The sequence below is a fragment of the Paramormyrops kingsleyae genome, chromosome 10 (genome assembly GCF_048594095.1).
Source record: "Paramormyrops kingsleyae isolate MSU_618 chromosome 10, PKINGS_0.4, whole genome shotgun sequence".
Classification (NCBI taxonomy): domain Eukaryota; kingdom Metazoa; phylum Chordata; class Actinopteri; order Osteoglossiformes; family Mormyridae; genus Paramormyrops; species Paramormyrops kingsleyae.
In genome coordinates this window covers 34,044,978-34,062,058 of record NC_132806.1, presented here as the reverse complement: position 1 = coordinate 34,062,058, position 17,081 = coordinate 34,044,978, and the positions used below count along the sequence as shown (strand labels likewise).

General features: G+C 42.4%; 3 protein-coding genes across 7 annotated transcripts in view; 1 reads left to right on the top strand and 2 right to left on the bottom strand.

Moving 5' to 3' along the window:
• Positions 1-3,798, bottom strand: part of ppp2r2ba (protein phosphatase 2, regulatory subunit B, beta a) — a 70,320-nt gene extending 66,522 nt beyond the window's left edge. The window contains exons 1-3 of the mRNA XM_023844655.2: positions 3,749-3,798; positions 2,911-2,955; positions 2,730-2,807 (exon numbers count right to left, since the gene is read on the bottom strand). Coding sequence (XP_023700423.1) covers positions 2,730-2,807; positions 2,911-2,920 — 88 coding nt within the window. The 5' untranslated portion in view covers positions 2,921-2,955; positions 3,749-3,798. The remainder of the gene's footprint in view (positions 1-2,729; positions 2,808-2,910; positions 2,956-3,748) is intronic.
• Positions 3,799-9,707: 5,909 nt separating this feature from the next.
• On the bottom strand, positions 9,708-13,686 carry LOC111860718 (interleukin-17B). Of its 4 annotated transcripts, XM_023844678.2 has the most exons (5): positions 13,594-13,655; positions 12,920-12,987; positions 11,195-11,255; positions 10,647-10,996; positions 9,708-10,298 (listed from the first exon to the last, which is right to left on the bottom strand). In XM_023844678.2, exons 2-5 carry the CDS (start codon positions 12,967-12,969, stop codon positions 10,049-10,051), a joined length of 711 nt encoding a protein of 236 aa, XP_023700446.2. In that variant the 5' UTR covers positions 12,970-12,987; positions 13,594-13,655; the 3' UTR covers positions 9,708-10,048. The 4 variants fall into 4 exon arrangements, with proteins under 4 accessions (XP_023700446.2, XP_023700448.1, XP_023700447.1 ...); XM_023844680.2 differs by lacking the exon at positions 12,920-12,987 and having other exon boundaries at positions 13,636-13,686; XM_023844679.2 differs by lacking the exon at positions 12,920-12,987 and having other exon boundaries at positions 13,594-13,666.
• rpl26 (ribosomal protein L26) lies at positions 13,685-16,726 on the top strand. Of its 2 annotated transcripts, none has more exons than XM_023844681.2 (4): positions 13,685-13,790; positions 14,604-14,776; positions 15,423-15,563; positions 16,557-16,726. In XM_023844681.2, the coding sequence occupies exons 2-4, from the start codon at positions 14,609-14,611 to the stop codon at positions 16,683-16,685; spliced, it is 438 nt and encodes a 145-aa protein (XP_023700449.1). In that variant the 5' UTR covers positions 13,685-13,790; positions 14,604-14,608; the 3' UTR covers positions 16,686-16,726. The 2 variants fall into 2 exon arrangements, with proteins under 2 accessions (XP_023700449.1, XP_023700451.1); XM_023844683.2 differs by having other exon boundaries at positions 13,741-13,810.
• Positions 16,727-17,081: the final 355 nt, after the last annotated feature.

The following is a 17,081-nucleotide window of genomic DNA, read 5'->3' as shown; positions in this document are numbered from 1 at the left end:
CCCTCGGACTCAGGTGCCACTGCCCTCACCCTCACCCTCAGATGCCACTGCCCTCACCCTCAGATTCAGGTGCCACTGCCCTCACCCTCAGACTCAGGTGCCACTGCCCTCACCCTCAGACTCAGGTGCAACTGCCCTCACCCTCAGACTCAGGTGCCACTGCCCTCACCCTCGGACAGCAGGTGCCACTGCCCTCACCCTCGGACTCAGGTGCCACTGCCCTCACCCTCGGACTCAGGTGCCACTGCCCTCACCCTCGGACTCAGGTGCCACTGCCCTCACCCTCGGACTCAGGTGCCACTGCCCTCACCCTCGGACTCAGGTGCCACTGCCCTCACCCTCGGACTCAGGTGCCACTGCCCTCACCCTCGGACTCAGGTGCCACTGCCCTCACCCTCGGACTCAGGTGCCACTGCCCTCACCCTCAGATTCAGGTGCCACTGCCCTCACCCTCAGACTCAGGTGCCACTGCCCTCACCCTCAGACTCAGGTGCCACTGCCCTCACCCTCGGACAGCAGGTGCCACTGCCCTCACCCTCGGACTCAGGTGCCACTGCCCTCACCCTCGGACTCAGGTGCCACTGCCCTCACCCTCGGACTCAGGTGCCACTGCCCTCACCCTCGGACAGCAGGTGCCACTGCCCTCACCCTCGGACTCAGGTGCCACTGCCCTCACCCTCGGACAGCAGGTGCCACTGCCCTCACCCTCGGACTCAGGTGCCACTGCCCTCACCCTCGGACAGTAGGTGCCACTGCCCTCACCCTCGGACTCAGGTGCCACTGCCCTCACCCTCAGACAGCAGGATCTTCCACAGATCAGGAATCAGTAGGAGCAGCTCTCAGTTTTCAGGGACGGATCCCATTCCCTACCGGCTGAGCATATCAGCATATCAAAGGCCTGAGTTCCTCCCCCCCCCTCCCCCCTGACAACCTCTCACAATAAGCCTGAGTCACAGTCTGCTGCCCCCTCCCTCCCTGTGCTCTTTAAGGGGCCCCATGAATGAGTGCGATGTCTATATTTAGGCTGATAGAGATGTACTGCAAATAATGTGAAGGTGGGAGTAAATGTGCAGGGGAGGCCCTGGATGCAGCCAAAGCTGCAGGTAGCTTGTGGGAGAAGCTGCGCTTGATCCCACATCATCCTTCTCGTCACACTGCTGTATCCGTATGTTCGTGTATCTTGCGTCACATTCGTATGCTGCTGTTCAGGTCCAACCAAATCAGTCAGCAGGTCACAGGAGGAGGCAGCCCAGGGCCTCGCTCAGCGTGTCCCTGCAGGGCGTCCCCGCAGGGCGTCCCCGCAGCGCGTCCCCGCAGGGCGTCCCCGCAGCACGTCCCCGCAGGGCGTCCGGCGGACGATCGCACACTGATAGCTGGCTTTCCCTCCTACAGGGGATGTAAGTCACCCTGAATCCTGTGTGCCACATTCAGTGTCGACTCCGTCCGGAAACCCTGGGCGTCTTCAACTAGTAATGCCAGTCAATAATTATTATTACTATTATTATTGTTAACTCCATGGGCTGTTTATTCTGTTTTATACCTAGCTCAGATATCTTATTCTAGTATTTCATTATTATTGTTATTTGTTTATTGTTTAGTAGCCACGCTGCACACACCAAAACCTGAGAAGCTGGGTTTCGTTCTTATCTTGTCAAGAGGATTGATTGACAATAAAGATGATTCTGATTCTGACCATCAGCAGTGCTGATGTGCTAATGTGGAGCTGTCACATCCACTCTTAGCATTTCTGAGGATATATTTTTCTTTAGTACTTGCATTTCTAATCTCCACAGAGACAGCTTGACATTTAAGAGAGAACTGAAAACTGTCTTGTTCGGCTTAAGCTAACGGCTCGGTATACGTCGCTGCAGTCAAGCACACTAATCCAATAACTTATGGTCATGGTTATATAGGATGTTTAAGTATTTTTCATTAAATTCTTTTGTTCTTTAAAAACGCCTTAATAACACATATGTTGAGGCTCGCTGAGGCAAAATTTAAAATCTTTCATAACTGACTTCATAAAAAGATTATGAGGCTGCCTGCATCTGGCTGTAAATTGTCTATCTGGCGTGTGAAAAGCTGAGATGCCGACGAAGGATCTGCTTCACACGATCAGTGACAGACATTTGAGGAATCGATAGACTTGTGAAAAACCGTTAGTGGGGTTTGTAATCATCTACAAATCTGCATAACCACGGCTGCTAACTACTTCCGTGGTTTGTGAAGCCAGTCCGACAATGCGCCGGTTTAATAAAGCTGAGTTTTAAAGATTTGTTACGGTGAGATGTTGAAAAAATTAGTATGAAGATCATGCGATCACGTGCATAAATATTTTGTACCGTAGGAGAGAGCGAGACGGTGAGCGGCTCCGCGCGCTTATGCAATCCAGCTCCAGGGGAGGAAGGGGGCGCATAAGTACGGTTTCTATAGTTACATGCCATCCAGACCATAGCAAATTATACTTCAATGTCTTCCATAATAAAATTGAATGCACACGTAAAAACACAGAATTTACACCCGTAATAAAAAAACACTTCGTTACATAAAACAACCTTCAAATTGTCACAATTCTCCAACATTCCGTTATTGGAATATATTCCTTCGGGCACTTTTTTTTTTTATCACAGACGGTTTATTTCAAATGCAATTTGTCACGAACATTTATCACAGCGAATGACTCGTCATGATGATCGATTCATCTGCCGCTCGAGCAAATGATCACTTACCTTCCGTGACATTCACCTCGACGACACCTTTCACCTGCGCGAAGCACCACCGTGTGTCATCCGGATCTCCCCCACGACCTGCGGATGATCCAGGCGAAGAGGTGTAAGTTACGCGTGGTGTAAATTAACCAAGCATATAGGCATCAGGAGCACATCCTCAGATCGCACCCCGATGACTTACCGGGTATCATTTTCCTCCTTATCCTCTGACCGGTGCGCCCGACACCTGAAAACCAGATGCGATTGGATCTAACTAAATTCAGCACCTCCGCTCTGATTAGAGGGGAGGGCGAGATATGGGATGCTATCTATCAGCCTAAACTATTTAAATGCTGTTTTCAAAATGGCGAAAAAACGCGATTAAGTCTGCCCACCCTCCATGGCTGATTCACCCAGTAGAACGTGTCTAGCCTTGGGTTTGCTTCTGATATTCTGCTCTGACAGACGGCAATGAAACAAAAACTACGCGTATGAACTTGGCTTCAGCTGTTGTGTTCCAAATATTTCAGTCGGTAATTTAGGAAAAATGACAACAGGAGGTGCTCCAAAACATAAAAAAGCGAATGCTGTACGGTTTTGGTATAGAAATACAGATAATTGCAGTGACCTCAAACCTTTCAACTGGATGGTATAACGCTGAAACATAAGAACATCTTTTAAATATTTTTGTACATTAAGGGGAAAAAATGCATTCATTATAGTATGTTATATACGAAGTAATTTTACACGCATTTAGTTTTAAGCGAAAGGTGACATCGCCCAGTCTCTTAATCCAGGGTCAAAGACAAATGCAAAAACGACTGCACATGCAAATTACGTAGTTTAAGTAAGAAAACAGCTTGGGCAATGTTAACATGGACATTGCCACGTATGCAGTCACTATATGAATGCAACCTCGAAGCTCTCTCGTGCCACATTAAAAGGATGTGGCACACCACATTTCAGCTTTATTATAGCCAAAGCAAACGATACTGCGGCATGTTGCCGGTCTTTGCTTCCCGTCATTCGCCTTTCCTTACCTACTCGGACACGAGGCCCCCCAGGAAAGCGCTCCAGTCCACAGGGCGCGTTTCACCAACAGGTGGCTGGAAGATCAGGGAATAGGTGACACTGTTTTGCCGCAGCCGTCCCAGCGGTGAGACCTCAATCCCAAAGATTTGCCAATTTCCCAATTTCGGCATATTACCTTCCTGGTGGCAAATTAAAGCCCATATACTTCGACAAAATGCAGTCCTTGTTATAGTCATACTTGCGTGTTTAGCCAAAATACACATTTAAATACTATTGTGCCACGTACGTAGGCCTAGCGCAATAGTGTATGTTTTTCAGACATTGCTTTTAAAAATGTAAAAAAATATTAAGATGTCTCTGACACGCAGGTATTCAGTTGCACTTTGTGACAAAAAAAACAACTTATAATATTGCTTATGTATACAGAAGCGCATTTTAAAGAGACGTGCATAATATCTTCCTCAAAGATAGTGTGATGATCACTTCGAAGTGTGATGAAGGTTCAGACACAACAACCTTTATGATCAGTTTTTAATCCTTTGCGACATGTACATTTTCTGTTAATGTACTTAATGCAGAAAAACCGTATTACATTTTTGAGGGATTAAATTTAGATTTATACCAAAACTTTAAGTTCCCCATATGTATGTTATAGGTAATACAGACGAGATGCGTGCAGTATATTTTTGAATCCACTAGAGGGAAACACAATTTTGCTTTTGAATGAATTTCTTTTTCATAGCGAATTTACCAAATTTATTACTGTTGCACGTACCTACGAATCATTTTCATAAGCTGTCTCTTAACCAACATCCCAAATTATTGTTCGAAACCATTATCAGTCAAACAAAGGAATTTAACAAAAGCCTAATAATTTCTTAATCATACCTTTGATACTACTATTGTCTGGTAGTAGTTTTGGCAGCATTCTATTTAATTCAGCTTTATAATTTATTATTAGTTTGAACAAACAGTATCCAAAGAGGCTTGAGGACATACTTTCCAATAAATATTAAAAGACCGAAAGGCATTTCTGACGAAATAGCAAGTGGCTATCACTGCACATTTCCTGAACTTTCTTCTGCTGGGATTCTGCCTGTATAGTTTCATTTGTGATGGAACTAAAGAAAAATGCAGTATGACTGTTTAAAACCTATGTTTTAGATAATCACGGTAACACACTATGAAATACTTAAAACCCAAAATCTAAACATCTTGTTTATCTTAACCAATAAATACTCATATATTTTCTTACAAAAGGCCCAGTTCAGGGATTAATGTCTTACTGCACACACCACTATCCCAACATGGATGGACCTTTACGGACTGTGCTGCTGCTCGGAGCCTCAGCACCTGCTGCATTTTCAGAGCATCTGGGCTTAAGAACTGAATCCCACAGGTTGAGCCACATCCACAAGCCTTGGAATCCAGTTCTCAAGGCCAACGGCTCACACTGCCACCCTATCGCTGTTTTCAGAAGACGTATCTGGAGTTTGCTCTTTTCCTGCAGACATTTAAAAAATAAACTCTGTGTTATTCTGGGAGAATTTCTATGTGTCAGAGACAGCTGTACCCAAGCAGCACTGTACCGATGAAAACAGCAAATTGAAAATGACGGAAAACAAGCTACAGCCATAATATATAAAGTTGACTTTTTTGTTTACATATTTGCATCTCATTTCTTCAATTATATTATCAGTACATGCCAAATTTCTCCTCAAATTTAACTAAACACATCAGCCTTGTGATCTAGTATCATGTCATGAACACACATACATACACAGATGCAGGCTGAGGCAAAATACAGGCTACATTATACTTTATTCCCTAAGAGAGTACAGTGAATGAAAATACCTTTCATTTGGCTGCCTGCTGCTCCTGGTGAGGGGGGAGGGGGGTATGATATTAAAGATATTGTTATGTCCCAAACTATGCGGAACATCTGCTCCTTTTGATACATCAAAGAGCAGCTGTTTTGGGGGCTGGAAGGCAAAAAGAGGTCTGTCCACACAGCCAACATCTCCTGTTTTAGTTAATGATTGAAGTTCGAGTCAGTGGGATTTTCATGCATACGCTAATTTAAGCGGAAGCCGTCAATGGGTCACGGGACAGAAATGGTCATGGCAGAAGCAGCAGAAACAGTTTTGCAGATATAAATATACATATTTAAATATATATAGTACAAATAGGTGACACTGGCAGAAAAGTTTAGAGTACAATAAACACTGATGTAAAGACAAATGACACAGAGCTATGGTATTCCATATTACGCCACCATACACGTTTACGCAGTTAGAGAAAATCAGGTTATCACTTGTCAAAAAATAATGTAAATACCGTGCTCATTAAAGTGGGCTGTTTTAATATGACTCTGTATTAAAGTATAATTATACCATATAGCCTACATTGTATGGTGATTAGGCTATATATAATTGTATATTGAAACAATGTCATTATATCTCCAGAACCAATTGTAATAGAAATGTACTGTACTCCAATTATTTCCGATAAACAAGTTATACCCACAAAATACAAAGAACAGACACGTAAATTTAAAATAGTCCAAGGTCCTAGATAATTTGACGAGTTCAACTTCAGCCCGGAAATACATTCTGTACACTTTCATCATCGATATAACGATACACTAATTATTCAATAGGCCTATACTGTACTGTAAAGGCGTGCCGGCATATGTATTTGTCGGCATATTTTATGGCTGATTATATTTCAAATATGACTCATCTAATCTTCAGTCTTATAACTATTTAATTTATCAGCGTGATCTTCCCCCTACAGCGACAAGATTATAAATCGCTCACCGATTTTGAAGCGGGAGCCTTTGCAGTTGATGAATGCGGCAGCAGCGCTGGCTGAACACGCCGGTAGCGCCAATGCTGTCTCGCTCGGCGCCACATCGCTTCGTATTTTCTGTTCACTGGCGTATCCGTGTTGATACATTACCTCTAATTTGCATAGGCGTGTATTCCATGTATTAAACCACACACGTATTTAGCAGTGGAAAGTCCCTCATCCCTCCCTTATGCTTAATACAAGTTGTTTGGTTGCACACTAATTTAATGAACCAATAAGAAAAATAATGTGCTGCTGATGTTTATATAACCAGTTACCTTATTAAGAATAACAGGGAGGGCCTAGCACGTGTTATTTTATGTATGTTTATGTAAATCTTATTTAGTGCAAATATTCTCGAGTCGACAAGCTCTGCTTCAGCCGCAAGAGGAAATGATGGTCAAGTATTTCTGCGCAGTATTTCCGCCCCGTAAATTCCGTGGGTCGATCCGGGGAAGTCCTGAACCCAGCCGTCAACCGCCCGATAAGCTCAGTAGCGCGGCGGCTCATGCGATACTCAGCCAGTATGTAGCGTTTGTCCCACGTAGGCCAGAAATCTATTTAATATTTTACATACGAGAAAATAAATTTTGCGCTTACGTATAGCCAGATAAATGTCACATCTGTTTTTGTCCACCCACATAAATAGCAGCCCCCAAAAATTAGGTAGGCCTAGTAGGGACTTCAAAGACGCTAAAATTATTCGTCTATCTCAAGTGATAGGTCTTAAAAAACAAACAAACATGTATTTGTTTGCTTGTTTATTAGCTGAGGGCTCTATTGTTAAGTAATTTACAGGTTTAGATAGTCTCTGTACTGTGAGGTCCCCTACGTGTGTGTCTGTATTTACAGGTGTCTGCATGAACATTACGTGTTAACTGACTGGTATTATAAGTCTAGGTGCCCTTACAAACACAAAATGTGTCTACTTCGTCATCGAGACATAGACGAGAATGACTATGCAGCATACCCTGCAAAGTAACCACGGTCTCATGTTCTGACCTGTGTGTGTGTCAGTGTGTGTGTGTGGATTATGTTTATATTAAATTGTGGGGACCAAATGTACCCCAGAACGTGATGGAAACCTGTTTTTGGACGTTGTGAGGACCATTTTTCAGGTCCCCACAAAGATTTGTGAATGTAATAAAAAAAACTAAAAATTCCAAAAGTCTCATGTTTTGTTTGGTTACTTATGGATAAGCTTAGGGCTGGGAAGAGGTAAGGTCGTCATGTTGGGATTACAAACCTGTGTGTGTGTGTGTGTGTGTGTATGCCTGTCTGTGTGTGTGTGTGTGTGCCTGTCTGTGTGTGTGTGTGTGTGTGTGTGTGTTATCTGTGCTGTGACTTACTGTGTGGGATGTGCTTAGCATATTCACTTGGGCTTGTTTACCTCAACGCACTGCTGTCTTTCCGCACATATGCCTGGAGCAGCACCCCACGAACAAGAGAGTGATCACGGCCATTGTATTACTCAGAATAGGGTCCTCCTCCCTGCCCGGAACATCCGACTACAAGCCCCCCCGCTGACAAGGCGGACTGTAGCACATTCTCAGTTTGCCTGGAGCTTCACAAATTCAGCACACAGCTCATGGCTCTTGCAACATTTTTGACAACACAATGTGTGTGTGTGTGTGTGTGCGTGTGTCTTTGTGGGTGTGTGCGCGTGTGTCTTTGTGGGTGTGTGTGCGTGTGTCTTTGTGTGTGTGTGTGTGCATGTGTCTTTGTGGGTGTGTGTGTGTCTTTGTATGTGTGTGTGTGTCTTTGTGGGTGTGTGTGCGTGTGTCTTTGTGTGTGTGTGTGTGTGTGTGCATGTGTCTTTGTGTGTGTGTGTGCGTGTGTCTGTGGGTGTGTGTGTGTCTTTGTATGTGTGTGTGTGTGTGTCTTTGTGGGTGTGTGTGTATCTTTGTGTGTGTCTCTTTGTATGCGTGTGTGTGTGTCTTTGTGGGTGTGTGTGTGTCTCTTTGTGGGTGTGTGTGTATGTGTGTGTGTGCGTGCCCTGCCATGAATGACGGCACCCATGGTGTTCCCCTTGCCTTTTAACTTGTGCTACCTGGGACCTGTTTCAGGTCGACCCCCATTTCGCGGAACTGGAGAGGTCACTGTGAGATGGATGTAAGTGTATATACAGTATATATCCGCTTTAATATCATTCAAATGGAGCAGGCCAGGACAGCACACTGCAACATACATAATTAACATTAATACATTGTTTCTGAGTCCTACCAAAGCCCGGGACCCCCGCGAATTTTGCCAAACGGGGAAGGTGGGCGGGGGGAGTCCTGAAACGAGATAACTGAAGGCACATTTTAGATATCCCCAGTTTTCGTTTAGTGGACAGATATCCACAGCGGGGGTGGGGGTTCCACAAAGCAATTCATATTTCTCAGTTAGCTGGGTTTACTTAAGCAAGAAGTCAAGATTGTCCAATAAGAGTGTAGGTAAGGAGCATTCCTATTGGACAATCATAACTTCTAGCTTAAGCCAGCTAACTAAGCAGTCCTGCTTTATGGAACACCCCCCAGAATTGTGACGTGCGGTAGCTTGTTTATAGACGATCCTGTTGACAACCTGCAGTTGCCTTCCTTTGATTGTCTTGCGGTAACTTGAAAATTATCTTAATTGTAGGTAAATTAAAAAATTTCAACAATATACTTTGCATTGCTGTACAATGATTTATTTTGCACCGAAAACAATGTTTTAGAGTAAAAAGCGTCTACCTTGATATTTGGAATGAACGCGGAATTTATTAATAATTTAGTGTTTTCATCGTACAAAAATTGATTTTTACAGATTGCTCAGAGATATGTCCCAAAAAACGATTAGATGTTTACTTCCTAATCAGGCCTATTAAGTATAAGACCTGAGTACTTCACCTTTCAATAGATTCGTCATGAGGAAAATTCACTTCCTCACCATGCTGGTCACTTTTCGAAGTTTCGAAATGGATTCATCAGTTTTTATTATATGGAAGCTGAAGTAATAAAACAAGCAGTCATATAATTCATATATGGTAATTAAAATATTTACCGGATACCTTTAATAGTTAAATATTGTCCTTAAACTCGTATAGTCAATCATAAAATGAGCAATTAACTGTGAGAAAAATGCAGACAAGCATACCATAATAAACTTTAATACAATGAATGAAAAGTTACAATTTGAAAAAGAGTCATAGGAATTATATGTCATAAACGGTGGAGGCGGTTGTATTAAAAAGACTAAAAACTTGAATAAACACTGAATTTATTTTGAATTTCTTCTAAGTTCTTTTTGAAATTATAGTATTGCAATGTTCTTGTCTCGGTTTTGAAAGATATAACACGATATATCAAACGGTAGTAATGCATCATGTCGGCTATTTAAGTTTTACAAAAAGTTTTGGAGTTTTGAAACTTGCCTATATCGATACAATGGGCTCTCTCAGTTACTCATTAAGTTTAGCTCCATTTCACTTCCTGTCACACTATACAAGTGCAACCTACAGCGATGCTTTCCACAACAGTCTTGTACTGCGAAAGGCATTTCTTTTTCTTCCGGTGCTTCACGGAGAGCCGGTCACACAGTCGCCGGCGCACCGGGATCTTTGTATAGATCAGGACGCTGGTCATGGTGCGGTCCTCTTGCATTGTGAAAGGGTTGATGCAGCCGGCGCAAGAGCATTTGGCTTCTGGTATATCCACTGGAATGCGGTTCTCGTCGTGGTTGATTCTATTTCGTACGTGAAATGCAAAGACAGTATGTTAATACCACCAAATAGTTCATTACAAAATAATGAGTCAAAACTTCACATGAAACGAACTGGCAGTTCGGTAAGTGTCAAGTTTTATTGGGTAGTAGTAGTAGTAATAAAAATATTAATAATAATAAAAATAATAATATCATCATCATAAAATCAACTGAAAAAACAAGTAGTCTGTACACAAGGATTGACCAACGGCTTGTAGATTAATTGTGTATAAATGCTAGCCTAAATAGCAATTTAATTGAGAATGTTTCTCAATCAGCGTAAATCTAATTTTGCACGCGCGATGTCAGCAAAAATAAAAGCAGCAGAACCTGTAAGACCAGGGTGAAAGGCTTCGAGTGTTGGACATCCACAGCTGTCGGTCCACCACGCACTTGTTCTTAGACAGTGCCGAGTTATTTCTCACTTGTGCAACCATCTCTTCAATGCTCTTCTCGAAGTCCTCTTCCCAAATCGGCGACCTCAAGCCACCATCCACACCTGCCATGATGGGATCGGGCGAACTCTTTTGGCTGGTGATATTTTGTAACAGGGAAGACGCAATTTTGTCTTTTATCCGGCCGTGTCTCCGCCGCGCGCGCTTCGCGTCCTTTCGCCCACCTCTGGACTCTGTCTGAGCCTCGAGGACAGCCATGGTATAAATCAGTAATGCAAAAAACACCTAGAATAGGTGAGAATGACACCCAGTTCTTTAAGAAATCCACACTACTTTATTTGCATAATTTTATTATATTAATTTAATTACTGCAGGGTAGAATGACGTGTCTGGGAAATGTAATAACAGAAAGTCACAAACATGACAAAGCTAACTAAAACAATGTGAAAACATATGAACATATAAATGCATAAATGAACTTACCCTGTGTATGCAAACACTAACCATGATAAAAATATATGATATAATCCTGTTTTGTTGACCTCTGCGAAGAAATAACAAAAATTACAGCTGCTAATTATGCTCACAAGGCTTTTCTCCTCTATGTGAACGTTAATCGCAGGTTTACATTTAAGACTGAATTAACTGAGAATAAGAACTGCACACTCTGCGTTGCTGGAGTGAAAAAAATCCTAAACACAACTCCGATAAATAGATGGGGAATTACAATTACGCCTGGCTAATCCCACCGAGCACGTGGGCTGTGACAAGCAGACTTCGGAACTCTGCGCATCTCTGCCGTCCCGCCAGTAAACTGCATTGAAACTTCTATCCTCGGCTACATATATATAGTGTGTCCCAGTTTTAAGTAATCAAGAGCTCGCTGTGATGGACGTCTGTTGAAGTTTTCCTTCAGTGACTGAATAAAAACACGTTACGTGATTAACGTAATTTTAACACTGATATTTTTGACATTTTTAAAACTGACATATTTCTGAGGAGCCAAATACCACATCGATACAAAACTAGTAGATAAAATTCAATTGGACATTTCATTATATTTTATTTAAATGAAATTAGTTGGCCTACAAATTAGCGCTTTTTATTAATTTCCCTACTCGCCGTTGTCATAGACTATGTTCTTTGTATCACTGTTAAGTTTCCCTTTTGTCAGTCTTTCAATGAAATTTTAAACCATGTCAAAGTACAAACAATCACGCTTCAACGAGGCAAACATGATCCAGGAAACGCCCTTTGAGAGAAAACTGTATGTTGTTTTATTTCCTTAATCCGTGTCAGGTTTATATCTCTGCCGCTCTTTTCACCCCGCCATTCGCGTTTGATACACTGTTGACTCAGTACTCTAAAAGCGCACCTGCCCAGGAACCATGGAAATCTTTGATATGGCTTGTTTTTATGTTCCCTACTTTTAAACTTCAGAAGAAAGACTCATCAAGCACCAAGTGATTTCTATACAAGCTGCCACACCATATTTTGTACTTGAATCGCGCAGACGTTCCTCAAAAGCTATTCAGTACAAGTCAGCTCTTTATTCTCAGTAAATGGAAATATATTTTGAACCTTACGGGTTCTGATTGTTCCAAATGGAGTTATGAGACCACACCACTCACTCCACTCAGTATGCAAGCCTAATGAACGGAGCCACTGGAGGTTAAATTTCATTATTTTTTATACTGATTTATTTTGTCTGGTCAGGAGTAGCTCTGTCCCCCCTGTGTAAGACTCCCTTTTCTGGTGAACCTTCTTTATCCCGTGTTTATTTACATGCTTTTTTCTGAGATCAAATAATCACTTTAAGGCAGATGACTGAAACACGACTAGTTTCCCTCGACTCTCTTAATTTAAAGCGATTCTTTCTCCATCAAATTTACCTTTATCTCCCATCATTGGAGGGACTTAAATCAATTCATTCACTCACTAGCAATATATTGTATTGTAAACAGTAATCCTCGTGATCTTTCATTAACTTTCAGACAAGGCAATGATTATTTGGACTATTTGTCAGATATCTCAACCCTCAGATTGGCTACATACCAGACAGCATGCTATAGTTCAGAGTAGCAGAATCTCACACACATACACTGGGGACAGTTTCAAATGATCAGTACCAGACTTTGGACTGGACCACCGAGAAACACAAGCTTGGATCAGTCGGTGACGGCTTCTGCGAGACCGCGGCGGCCCTACCCATGCAAAACTTCCTTCATTCCTGGACTTTGGTATCGGTACCACTTCATGCACCCTGGGCTTTGCCACTAAAAGTGAAACAGCCAGGAATGTCGCTGTCATTCTACTTTCTAAATATTATGTTAACTACTTGAGTTATTATCACAAAGGAATTCAATGAAGACCTGCTTACTGAGATTTTAATCTCACGGAATTCTATCATGTTTTTAGTACAAGACTGTACTTTAAATATTTATAATTAAATGGAGCATTAGTCTGTTTGTTTTGAAAAACCTACTTGATTAAAAGGTTTACGAAAAAGTAATAACTGCATATAAGTTCATTGTTTGTACTGTTAAAACAACACAATAAACAGTGACCAAAGAAAATTGTATTTTCCACACACATTTCACGTAAAGCATTGAATTTTTTTCTTAAACTAAAACTTCATATGTAATGTCACGGGGCAGTGTGTGGTTCCCTGGGTTAGGACTCTGCATCTGTGATTGCAAGGTTACAAGTTCTATCCCCGCGGTCGGCAGACTGATTTCACGGTTGGGCCCTTAACCCTAAGTGTTCCAGTGGCTGGCCCTGCTTTCTCAATTGTATGTCGCTATGGATACAAATGCTTGCTAAATCTTGAGTGTATCAGCACAAAGAGTAAACCAAAAATTACCAGACACAGATACACATACAATAGATAATTCGGAACTAAAAGTATAACGTGCAATACAGACTACAGGCCTGTCGGCGCCGCACGGGCTTCCCTCTCGCAGCGTCACTGAAATCCCGGAGCGCGTCAGGATTTCTCGCGAGATCACGGCGGCACTAATGTGAGCGGAAGTAAATCGAATCTCTCTTTTCCGGCGGCCATAGTGGAGTGATCGAGAGGGTAAGGATCCTTGGTGCTTAATAAGTACAAAAATATCCACAATCATCCGTGTCCTGAGCACATAATGTTACTGAACAGCCCCTAAAATTCCACTCAGATGTATTTTTCAATGATGTACGAGTTGATATTTGTGTTCCACGTCCGAGATTAAGCAGCGAATCACCCCGGCAAACCTCTTGGCCTGTACGGCAGTAGCATACTTGCTCTAAACGAGGACTTTAGATTTTAACTTAACTTGTTTGTCCATGTCGAGGATAACAATGTACTCCATATAAGCAATTATTGTTGTACTGTTTATTACAATACCAAGAAGCGTATGTTTTAAAACGCCTGTGTTTTAGTGTTGCGTTAGTGAGCGGTAGCGATCATTTTCAAATAAAAGGTGACGGGCATTTCAGGAGCGTGCAGTCCATGTTTTTAAATTATAATATAAAATCGCACATATGATTTAGTCTCAAGTTATTTTTTCCAGTTGTCTAAAGTTTTTTGGTTTAGATTACGGTTTTCGTTGTAATTGTGAGATGACCTGCATTGGACAGTGCCACCCCTAATTGCAAGCAAGTGACTACGAGATTTAAACTTAATTACGTGGTTAGTTGATATCTGTCCTTACAAGTGACGACTTGTGAAACGCTTGTGGTAATTTTGCAAATTTGGATTTTGGTGGACTGCTGTTATTGAAGGTGTTGCTGCATATCGGTACCCATACATTTGAATATAGTGATGGTCAGTAATGTGCTAACACGCAAACAGAAGCATGCAGGGTGCCTGAGCTGAACTGTTTATCTACTGGTGTCTATGTTCTATTTACAGCCATCATGAAGCTCAATCCATTTGTGTCGTCGTCACGTCGCAAGAACCGCAAGAGGCACTTCAATGCCCCCTCTCACATCCGCAGAAAGATCATGTCCTCCCCTCTTTCCAAGGAACTGCGACAGAAGTATAATGTGCGTTCCATGCCCATCCGTAAGGATGACGAGGTCCAGGTAGGAAAGCCGGACGTCTCGCCACTGCTCACCTTCGCTTTCCTTCCAGGCATGAAGAGGCTGTTTCAGGACAGTGACTGAACCAGTCTGGTGGAGACAATGGAAGAATGTTGAGCTTTTGATAGAGCTGAATGTAATTTAACCGCAATGAAGGTATCATTACTGAGAAACCATAAATTTGTATATGTTTTTTCACAGTTGAACAGTGATGTTTTTGTTAATCCAGTTACTCTGCAGGGAGGCTCAGATCTGAGTAAAGGGAAACAATTTTTTTTTTTGTTGCCGTAACTGAAAATAAGTTTTCATGGTTTAAAAGCAGGGTCACATTAGATAGACACTTTGCTTTCTTGTTTGTTTCTTTTTTCCACTCCCTTTATAATTGCTATTTTGGGGAGTTGGAAACTTGATGGTGAATCATTTTAGGTCATATGGTCTGTGGAAATTACAGCCATATTATGTAGGACCTTGTGTCCTCCTAGGTCACGGTCCAATTCCTGGTGCCCTCCTGCCTCTACCTGCACAGAACAGTTTAACTGAAGTACTGTATATTCAAATGGTCTGATTTTGGAAAATTGCAGTTTCTGGGTTCAGTTCAGTTACCAGAAATTGCTATATCTTATATTTGGACACATTTATATTTTTGCAGGTTGTACGAGGACACTACAAAGGCCAGCAAATTGGCAAGGTTGTCCAAGTCTACAGGAAGAAGTACGTCATCTACATCGAGCGTGTGCAGCGTGAGAAGGCTAATGGCACCACTGTGCACGTCGGCATCCACCCCAGCAAGGTAAATGCATCCCTGTGTCTGAATGCTCTGTCTTAGTCTCTTTCATATAGGATAGCTGTGACATCTGAAGTGTCATGCTGATCCTGAGCTGCCTTCAAGCCGCATGGGAAGGAATGGTGGCATTTCCGGCTTTTTGTTCCCAAACTTGATTTTTAACCTGGGATAGTTTGAGTAGTTTGTGAATGAAATGTGTGGTAGGTCTTCTATGGGCTGAAATGCAGTGTTGATTCACACCGTTATGTCCCCAAGCTGGCTTAGAGTAAGGGGGAGCAAAATTTACACTGGATGGAGGACCATGAGACTGTCTGGGTCAGGTTTCACAGAAAGCATAAATACCTTCAGGTAGAGCAGAGGCTAACGCAACAAACAAAACCCTACATTGGAACAAAAATTGGTTCCATTGGTTACCTAACACACAAATCAAAATGTACAAACCTGCAACTCAAAGAAAAACAGGAGAAAAAAAGCCGTAAGTAAAATGGCCTCTTTTCCCTGCAAGGTTTCTCTGGCAAAGATAAGACCAAAGAAAGGGTGAATCAGTGTTTGAGTGACCCACAGCTACAGCAAACACATGAACATCCCATAACTCATAGGCTAACAGAGAACACTCACACAGAACCGGTGGTCTGCTAACACCCCAAAATGGCCAAAGGCCCTGAAGTGCAGCTTCAACCGGCTTATGTAGTACCTGGAGGGCACTCATTGGCTGCAGGGCCTCAGACCTCAGCCAGTGACACCAAAAGACAGGAACACCAGTAGCCAATAAGGAAAACGAGGTGGGATCCCAGAGACCAGCACCTGAAAGGAACACAAGACCTCACCCCTTTGCAGTCTTTACATTACTTTAGGGTAATGTAATCCTGTTATGTTGGTGCCTTTAGGTAGTCCACGTCAGCCATGCATATAAGCGTAAAGGGCTAACAATTGTTTTATTTTAATCCTGTTTCTGTAAGTGTGGGGAATGTTCCTCAGTCTCCCGTGTCTTCCTCGCAGGTCGTGATCACCCGGCTAAAGCTCGACAAGGATCGCAAGAAGATCCTGGAGCGCAAAGCGAAATCACGACAGGAGGGCAAGGAAAAGGGCAAATACAAGGAGGAGACTATTGAAAAAATGCAGGAGTGAAACTCACACTTTGGCTAATGACAATAAAAGGCAAAAAACCACTCTGGTGTGCTGTGTGCATGTCTCACAAACACGATTGATTCCGCAAACAGCTGCTGCATTGATGATCTGCTGGATGAGTGGGATGTCTAAAAACTGAAACTTTCAAATGGCAACATATAATCAGAATCAGAATCAGCCTTTATTCGCCAAGTGTGCTGGGGCACACAAGGAATTTGTTCCGGCAGCTTGAGACTCTCTCGTACATAGAGACACTATACAAGCTATACAACAATAAATGACACTATACAAACAAACAATAAATTACACTGTACAAAAAATGACAAGTATGAAACATAAATATTATATACAAGCCCACGTGGGTAACATTGTACATTATTAAGGTACGACGTAGAG